Genomic DNA, 10,045 nt, shown 5'->3' with positions numbered 1-10,045 from the left:
AAGGAAGGAAGGAAGGAAGGAAGGAAGGAAGGAAGGAAGGAAGGAAGAAAAGAAGAAAGGCAGGAAAGAAGGAAGGAAGAAAAGAAGGAAGAAAAACAGGGAATAAAAACTGGAAAATATCATAGAGTGTTCCTACAAGTATAAAATGTTGTCCTTTTCTGGAATGAACTTGATAAAATATTCTAAAAGCTTCCAAGTTCTTGCTCTCCAAATCAATAATTCAATTTAAAGTTACTCAGTCTTAAGAAGACCCAGATGTTCTGATATACACAAAAGCATTCATTGCATCCTATAATTGCTAACTAAAGAACACACTCTGGATGTCTAGAAATCGAGACTTTCTTAATCCACCAAAGTCTCCATGTTGCAATGCTGCACACATATTAACATCAGATTTAGAGCAGAAGCTTTTATGTCTTTTAGTATCACCCACACTTCAGATACTTTGTAAGACATTTTATGTATGTGTATACTATATATAAGCATGTACATATGCACATTAGTGTGTTTGCATTTTATAATTGTAACATTTTACAAGAAGTAAATTTTTCTACTGAGTGTAATCCCTTGTGATATTTTTCTGATCTATTTTATCATATTTAATTTGTTTCCTAAATATAGTTGTACCTACCTAAATAGATTTTTTTTGTCACATATCGGCTAGAAAGTAGTTATTTTACCAGAAACACATGTAACATGGCAATTGATGAACATATAATATTTTAAATGTACCAAATACTTAAGTCAGTGTCTATAGTATAATTTATATGCTTTTTTAAAAAAAGGCTTTAAATATAATTTTGAATGAAAGAGTTTAAAGGTATATTAGTATGTAAATAACTATGCTATAATTTATATTGTGTGTTCTTTCCATTCATCTGTATTTTTGTCTAGTGAATGTTTACTGCCTTCTTCATAATTTTAACTAAGGAAATGGAATTATTTGACTTGTGATCTTTCTTAACCCATATGGAGAGCTAGTTTTCAGTGGCTAAGTGTTAAATTGTTCATAGTTATATCTTCTTAGTTAAAAAGTCAATATTTGACAGAATTCTCTTCCTTTCATTTTATACGAAGAACTTTTATGCAACTTCCTATGCTAGATTATAAGAAGTTGTATAAGTAAGTAACCTAACATTCTAGAAATTTATATTCATTCACAGTTTCACTAGAACTATCTAACTTGCTTTAATAAATTAATTTTAAAGTTTACCTGGAAGAATTGGTTTTTCACTAAGCAGGGAAGAACCTTAAGGACAGTTTTTTCTTAACCATCTTCTCAGTTGAAAAGACCAGATTCTGTTAGTGGATTGGTTAATACATTGAATGAGATCAGTGTCCCTCCATCACCCAAACCCTATCCCTTCATCCTCACCCTATCAATCCTCTCTTACCTTGAATTAAAAGTAGCTTAATCCTAAAACACTGAAATCTTTCTACCTTCATGTGTGAAAACTTATTCTTGAAATGATATTTCCAGTGAGTAAGTTCAGCTCATGGAAGGAACCGTAAATTTATTTGGGGGATTCTATAAGCCTGATGTTGTTTACCAGCTATCAATAGCTTCCCCAGGGTGAGTGACTTACAAAATAATACTCAGAGGCATATAAGTACAGAAATGCAGATTCATGAGCAGGAAGGACAAACGGGGGGATGGCAACGGAGGACAGAGGGACAGAGATGAGGACAGAAAGCTTATCATTGAAGGCTGAGTAAGGGGGTCCTGACTGAGAGAGCAGCTGGTGCAACCATGTATAGAATGAGAGTAAGCAGACTAGAGGGACAGAGAATCCAGATAAGAATTATTTTGAAATCTGGCCAAATAATGAGATGAGAGCATTTTTCAATATAGTTAAAGAGATTATGTCTTTCAATCATTTTCGAATAAAAAATGCTCATGAAATTCAATGAAATCCCAATGGTCATCTTTGTTGATTTCATGCCTAGAAACTAGGCATTTGCCAAACCACATAAACCAATGGACAGGTAATACTAACACTGAGACATTATTCTAGAATGTGTTTTTAGGTCTACAGAAACATGTAGAAGCCAAGTGGGTATTTCCAGGACAGCAAATAGGAACTATAATGAAATAGCAAGAGTTATGAGGCTGAGTTAAACAGAAAGGTGAAAATGAAAATGCTAAGGTTGGTGGCCATCCCCTGTAACTCTGCTCATTTATTGTGCTCCAGTCTACTTGCTGGGCTGTGTACTTTGTGACAATCATAAAACTTAGAAAGTTGACTACTCAGGGCAATATAGCTTCTCGTGCTTGCATGCATGCCAAAGTATGCAGAAGAGGAAAATGGAAGGCTGTTTCTGTGTCCCTGTTGTCCCCAAGCTCCGTGCTGTGGCTAAGAGCCTGGCCTTCCTGTCCATTCTCAGACTCCACACTTCTGCCTCGTCCCTCTGCTTTAACACCAAGAATGTAGTTTTTAATCAGTTAAAAGCCATAACTGTGAGTAAAAGTTTACTTGGAAATTCAGAACAATCACACAAACTAGACTCAATGATGCAGGTCTGTACTCTCAGCAACTTGGAAGCTGAGGGGGAAAGATCACAAATTCAAGGCCTTCCTGAGCTATGGAATGAGTTCAAGGCCAGCCTGGGAAACTTGGTGAGACTGTATCTCAAAAAAAAAATTAGTAAAGGGGCTGGAGGTACATCTCTGTGGTAGAATATTAAACCATGTGTGTGCCCAGGGTTCAGAACCTAGACCATAAAGTAAGTACCTTACAAGTTGTTTAGGGCCTTGCTGGCTCTTTCCTCTGAATTATAGCAAGAGCTCTTGGATCCTGTCAGATAGAAAGGGTGTGGTCTGATGAAGGTGAAATTTGTCTGACTCTTGTATTTCAGGTTAAGGTGGTGCTCCATCTTAACATTCTGCCAGGCTTGATTTGTTCTGGGACTGATCATGTGCTCATTTTTAAAGCATACTATCCATCAGTGACACATGACAAGGGCTAATAGTATCTTAAGTTTTGGGGCTGATCTAACTGTCTGTGTTTGTCTTTCCCGTAGATTTGTTTTTGCTGTAATCTTTAGCCCTGAGACTGACAAGGAGGGCTGACAGAATGTCAGCTGACATTCATGTAGTCCCAGTGTTTAGGCAGTTTCTCGTCATATGGAATTATTAAATTATAACAAGCAAGCAATCCTGTAGTTGAATACTCCTGGCAATGGTTTGTTAGCCCTTTTAATTGCTAGAGTTGAGAGTTTAGGATTTAGCTATGAAAGTCTTTCTAGTCCTTCAACTTTCTTACCCATAAATAATGGTCAGGCACTGATCTACTGGCTTTGAGGACACTACCTGCAAATGGCTGTTGCAAATGACTCACATACAGTTTAAATGAGGAATGTGCACACAGAGGGAAGGAGCAGTGTTCTTGGTCCTTTAGTACTTTCTTACAGAGTGAGCAGCAGAGAATGCCCTCACACCAGTACAGACACTAAAGCAAGCACTTGTGTATTTTTTTTCTACAAAGAAGCAAAGCAGGCTGCTCACAGGGTCTATATCTTTAAATCGAGGTGAGTCACTGGACACTCATGTCGCTTGCTGTCACCCAATACTCTTAAGGTCTTTTCACTATTACTTATACCCACTATCCCTTTGTAATTGACATAATACACAGAAAACAATACTCTCATTACATACTTGCTAAGTCCATACAAGGCATATGCACACACTTCCTCATTTCTAATCACTGTTTTTTATTATTATTATTATTATTATTATTATTATTATTATTATTATTATTATTATCTCCAATCCCTAGGTTGACAGGGACACTGTCTCCCTGTGGGCTCCAGTCTATAATATACCAGATTTTAGCAGTCTTCATGATTTTCAGGAATTTAAAAACAAATAAAAAATGCAGGAAGAGAAACATGTTTCCTTTTAAATTGAATATATGAAGAAAAAGTGACATGGTTTGTTTCTGTTTAAATAGAAAGCAACTGTCTGAGTTTCGAACGACATCTTATCGAAGTGCGGATGCTTTATTCTCCTTTTCTGGAATTTTAGCCCAAATCATGTTAATCTATAGTTTTAAGAGAAATAGTTCTATATCAGCCTAGCCTTCTACTTTCCTCTGAACCCACAGACGACATTAGAAATAATAAGCCCCTTTTAAGATAAGTTATTTCATCTCAGAATAAATGCTCACACACATATGTGTTTACGTTAATACACTGACTCCAGCAGTAAATACAATAAAGGCTATCATCTTTTAAGCATAGAAAACCTTTTTAAAATTCTAACATCAACTAAATACATTATTGTCTATGTTTTGGATGGAGAAAGTACAATCTAGAGTTTTCAGTTCCTTAATGATTTCTTTGCTCTTCACAGAGTCAACCTAGTGATTTGGGACCTGGGCTTCCTAAGAGGTCAGACTTCATTTCTTGAAATATAGTACCAGGAACATTTACAACAATAAGGTCACAGCCAAAACAAAGTGACTCCATAGAATGTCTAAAGAACAATTTTCAAACATTTGCCTGCATCTGTTTTCCCAGAAAGATTTTAAGGCAGATGCCACTGCTATCTCCATTTATTGGTGAGGGAACAGGTACAGGATTGGAACTAGTGGTCTTTGTCTATTCTGGCTTCTATATCAAAATATCCCAAGCTGAGTAGCTGATGCAACACAGACATTTCCCACAGTACCAGAGACTGGAAATCTAAGATCTTGATGGCAGTGAATTCCATGGCTGGTGAGGAACCATTTTCTGGTTCACAATTGGCAATGTCCTCTGTGTCCTCATATGGAGGCCCAGAATCTCACTTGGATGTGATATGTGAAACTATCCTGGGCAGGTAGGGTGTGCTGATTACAAACTGCTTTTTGTTGCTTTCTTTTTTTGAAGAGAAGGAACCAAGCATAGCCTGGTATGAGACAGTTTCCTTAAATGTAGAACACTGCTATTGCCAGCTGCTGAAAGCTAAGCCGGAAGCCCTTTTTCCAACCAGGAGAGAATTTCTTGTTTTCTCATGGCTGCCATATTATCATCCAAAGACCATACAAAGTATAAAGAAAGCTCATCAATGATAAATTATGGGGTCACTAACCTTTACTAGTGCTTATAGAATTATTAATCCGTTCTTAAAAACATCATTCTTTGCCTAAAATATGGCAACTTAAGCCTGAACTTTTGTGATTCTCAGAGAAGAAAAAAAAATAACACTTTAAATGCCAGTTATGATGGCACACACCTATAATCCCAGCACTCTGGGAGGCAGAGGCAGGAAGATCACTGTGAGTTCAAGGCTAGCCTAGTCTACAAAGCAAGTCCAAGATAGCCAAGACTACAGAGAGAAACCCTGTTGCAAAAAACCCAAAACAGACCAGATTGGGTGCGTTCAGGGTGGTATGGCCATACACAAAAACCCTAAGGAGTTAGCATTATAAAATCAGATGTGGGGGTGTAATTAGATCCTATGGAGGAGGACTGATGAATGGAGTTATGAAAATGGCCCCCAGGAGCTTGACCTTTTCTCCCATTTGAGGACTATAGAATGCACCATTTGTGGACCAGAAGAAAGGCCCCTCCAAGAAACCCACATTCAGGCTCTCAACAACATGGAAACAAATGTCTCCCGTTTATAAACACTTTCTACATTCTCATTTCTGCAACAGGCTGAGACAGTGTCTGTAAGTTCTCATCCCTCCCTTGATCAAACTCAACTACATTAGATACCAAGTCAAGGATACAGCTGCAACACAAGTTATTTCTCAGATACTATAATTTCGCAAAACAATCATCTCTTACTTCATCCCTTCAAAAGAAAACAAAAATCATGGCAATTGCTTTTTATATTATATCCTGGATAATGAGAGATGAAACAATTCACTGATCAATAAACTGTATGCTCATAAAAATATCTATTTCCTTATCACTGTAGAATACAAGCAATTAATAGAGACAAGATGGTAGTCAAGATTTCAAAAATGAAAGGAGCAAAGGGAAAAATTATGTTCTACCTATATAGTATATTAGCAAACTCTGTGTAATTATATTAAATTAAACTAAATAAATTATATATATATATGTAATTTCCTGTTTTGGAAGAAACCAAGTTGGAGATGACAAAAAGGTATCGACAGTTTTAAAAGGGACTGAATAGATTTTTATCTCAAGAATTAAAATTGGCTTCTTTTTCTCCATTAACTATACATGGAAGGGGATGAATTTAAGTCTGAGTTCCTACCAATCCTAGCCTCAAAAGTGCATGTTATGTAGTTCAATTCCACCCCGACGCATCTTAATATTTGCAAATGTAGGACCTCCTAGACAGAATGCATTCACATTGTTGTCACGCTGTTGTCCTTCAGAGCACCTGACTCAGATTCCTGTTATGATATATATTTCAGGTTGGGAACCTGGGTGTTGCCTCATAGCTCAGCCTCCGTGGAACGTTTATTGGACATGTTTATGATTTGCTAATGTGTGCTGTGACCCCATCAGTCTGTTTGCAGTGGGAGGAGGCTGGGAGGAGAGGGACTGTTTGGGGAGGGAGAGTCATTTGTTTGATGTATTCATGGTGGGAGAGGGAGGGAGGGAGGAGGGTTCACCATCATGTTTGAATTTGGGCTAACTTAAGGGGTTCAATTTAGGGGCCTGGGAGGGCAGAACTCAGTGCTAGAGCACAGGCTTATTAGCATGTGTGAGGTCTAGGGTTTGATCCCTAGGACCACACACTAAAAGATAAGGGTCCAATTTTGACCTTCACAAAAAAATTTTGCTATAGTAACTGGATTGTACTATGGTACCGCTTTTTAGTGATCATGAATTATCTTCTTTCTTTCTTTCTTCATTTCATTTTTTTTTCCTCAGGGGAAATCTCTCACATCCAAGAGGTTAACAAGCCTTGTTCAGTCTTACTAGAAGGACCATTTTTGTGACATGAAAGCTGAATGGAGCCATCGCCCATACCTTGTAGCCCATTGCTATTACCTGGAGCTGAGGATGTTAGACCAAGATGCTGCATGAATGAAGGATCTGAATTGTTCTTCTCTGTGTGCACATAAAGGCATCACCATCTCCAAGGGACTCTTTGCCATCTCATTGCCTCTATATTCACCTGTCATCTGCTTCCCTTTCTCCTCTTAAGCTGGATCTGTGTCTTTTTCTTTTTTAACTAGTTCAAGTGAAGTAAAACTTTATTTTTTTCCCTTCCTCTCTTTTTCTAGAAGCTTCTGCTAGATATACAGTTCACTGAAAATTCAGTCAGTCACAAACTGGAAGAATTGTAAAAGAAAAACGTATATATCAACAAGTATACACATGGCTTCACATTTATTAACTAATAAATTAGCACAGAAGGTGTCATTGCACCAGAGTAGCGACACTCTGAAACAAACGCCCATTTCTGTCTGTTCTCTGGACATTGTCTGTTCATGTTTCTTGCGTTTATTTTTATACCATATTTAAATGAGAAAACACCTTTTACTCCAAATGTATCAAAGTTGACCTCTGTAAATTTGTGTATGTTTATATTGTTGTTTTATCTTTCATTAAAAGATGCAGAATCTCGTTGCTTTGGGAACTTTTGTTGCTAGTGCTATCAGTAAAAGAAAGCAAGAAGAGAGCATTCACAGCCTGCTGGCTGAGGCATAAGCTGCCATTCTTCAGTTTCTCTCAGGTTTGGTGGTGTGGAGCCAGGAGCAGCGCACTGAGAGTGTCTCCCTAGTGGGCTGACCTGGGGCAGAGAGATGGTTTGCCTTCTATGAAAAGCATCACATATCAGACTTCCACGTTTTCAGACCTATCTGAAGAGGACTGTCTGGCTTCTGATCAAGCCTATGCTTGACAAAAGCTAATGAATATTTTACTTAGAATGAAGATGGTGATTTTTTTTTAGAGTATATTTCTGAATGTAGCCAAGATGAATGTTTCTTTACTTTCCAGGGGTTACAGGCTCCTTTTAAAGAATCACATGTAATTACCAGCATCTAGTGAAAACTTACTGTTTATCACAGCCTTATGGGCTGATTTAGATACTATTAGCAGTTTTGAGTTTATTGGGTTCATTAAGGCTCACAGTGTATCCTTGAGGGGAAGGTATGGCAGTAGGAGCAGAACATGGGCGGGACTGGTCATCATTATGTCCATTATTAGTAAGCAAAGAGTAGACAGGAAGTGGGATGGGGCTATTAAATACCATGTCTCACTCCCCTGTGCCAAAAGCGTTTCGCTTCCTCTTTCAAGACTTCACATCCTAATGATTCCACAAAATATCAAAACAGGACCACTAGCTGGGTACCAGGTATCAAAGACATATAATTCATGTTCAAAGCACTGAAGAAAAGAGAGGTTCAGCAAATCGTTTGAGGTCCAACAATGGTAAATTGAAATTGGAGGAGAGGAACCTCCTCCTGGCCTGCTTAGTTCTTGGCTGGATCTCACACACTAGACAGGTGAAGAGCAACAACAAAACTCTCACATTTTCTTATCAGAAGCTTTATGTGACGGGCTGCTTTGTATGAAAGCACACATTTAAACCAACAGCTCCAGCCGAATGTTTCCTCAACTGATTTGACATAGTTCGGAAGGCTGTGAAAAGGTTCGATGGGATCAGAGATGTGAGTCAAAGAAGTCATTTGGACAAAAGCCCATAGCTCCTGGGTGCACTAATTCCTCTTAGCATCTTCCCATCTTCAGAGCTATGAATATTTGCCTCTTTTCTGTAGGAAGACCATCACTCACATGAAGACCTTACGATCCAATTCCTGGAAACTTCAGAAAGTCCTCCCTATTTCGGCCATTTCGTAAATCTTTCAGCTTAAACTACCATGTCAGGGCCGTTAGATGGCTCAGTAGGCAAGCCCAAGAACCTGAGTTCACTCCCCAGAACCCATAAGGGGAAGGTGAGAACAGCCTCCCACAGGCTGTTGTCTGACCTCCATATACAGGCCCCTCGCTTCTCAGACACATAAAATTAATAAACGTAAAATCACTTTTTTTTAATATCATGGACTGGAGAGATGGCTCAGTGGTTATGGGCACTTGTTGCTTTCCCAGAGAACCTGGGTTCAATTCCCAGCACCTACATGGGGGTTCAGAACCATCTATAACTCCATTTTCAGGGGAAATGATGTTTTCTGACCTCTAAGGGCACCGAGCACACACCAGGTGCGTAGACACACAGTCAGGCATGACACTCACACGTAAAAATAAATAAATTAATTAATTAATTAATTAATTAATTAATTAATTAATTAATAAGTCTACTTTAAAAGATATTCAACATGCAGGGTATGATGCTTTGGTGTGGCGTTACGTACTACCACCAGACTAAACTTCCAGGCAGTCTGACTTGAAGACCCATTATATCAGACCACCCTATACTCATCCCATTTTTTGGTAAAAAGCCACGGTAGGGGAGGAGGACCTCCCCTATCGGTGGACTAGGGAAGGGACATGGGAGGAGAAGAGGACTTGGGAGAATACCCTGTGGAGCCTCAAGCTCCCTGACTCCCCCAGGAACATTTGCCTTTGACCTTGTTGTTTCATATATATATATATATATATTTAATCCTGGGAAAGCCCTAAAAAAGGACCGTAGAGGAGATACTGCCATTTCTGGTTAATGCCGGCTCCCCTAGGGCTAAGCTGCTAAATTGATATCCTCACCAGGCAGGAGATATAATAGAGCTCAGTCAAGTAGTCAAGGAGGATGGCATCCTTGCCTCTTGGACTAAATCCGTCCTCCAAAGTCAAGTCACCACTTTAAACACACCCCAGAATTGGGGATATCTCTGCCAGTCCTCCCTAACTGGCCTGCTCTCTCTACAATGGGAGGCTCTCTGCAGAAACAAATGCCTCCAGCACGTCAGGTGAAATCATGACTGTAATAATATCACCTGAATCATCCTGCCCTCTGACTCCCAAGACCCTGCCACTCCCCCTGCATTTCCTCCACCAAAAACTGGAAGAGACTCTTTTCCACTTTAATTTTAGAACTAAAATGAGCTTTAAAGAAAAAATCCATCATCCTGGACCCAGAGAACTCATTTTTAAAAACACCATTTGGGAGGGTATG

General features: G+C 38.8%; 1 protein-coding gene across 3 annotated transcripts in view; it reads left to right on the top strand.

Moving 5' to 3' along the window:
* Window positions 1-7,536, top strand: part of Rgs7 (regulator of G protein signaling 7) — a 395,324-nt gene extending 387,788 nt beyond the window's left edge. Inside the window, exon 17 of one of the 3 annotated variants that reach the window (XM_055608524.1) lies at window positions 6,838-7,536. In XM_055608524.1, the coding sequence (XP_055464499.1) occupies window positions 6,838-6,888 (51 nt within the window). In that variant the 3' untranslated portion in view covers window positions 6,889-7,536. The remainder of the gene's footprint in view (window positions 1-6,837) is intronic. The other 2 variants (XM_055608515.1, XM_055608514.1) reach the window with 2 other exon arrangements.
* Window positions 7,537-10,045: the final 2,509 nt, after the last annotated feature.

This window comes from Psammomys obesus, unplaced genomic scaffold, assembly GCF_907164565.1.
Source record: "Psammomys obesus unplaced genomic scaffold, mPsaObe1.curated_primary_1811, whole genome shotgun sequence".
Lineage (NCBI taxonomy): Eukaryota > Metazoa > Chordata > Mammalia > Rodentia > Muridae > Psammomys > Psammomys obesus.
Note: the sequence above shows the minus strand (reverse complement) of the source record. Positions and strands in the feature narration are given on the sequence as shown.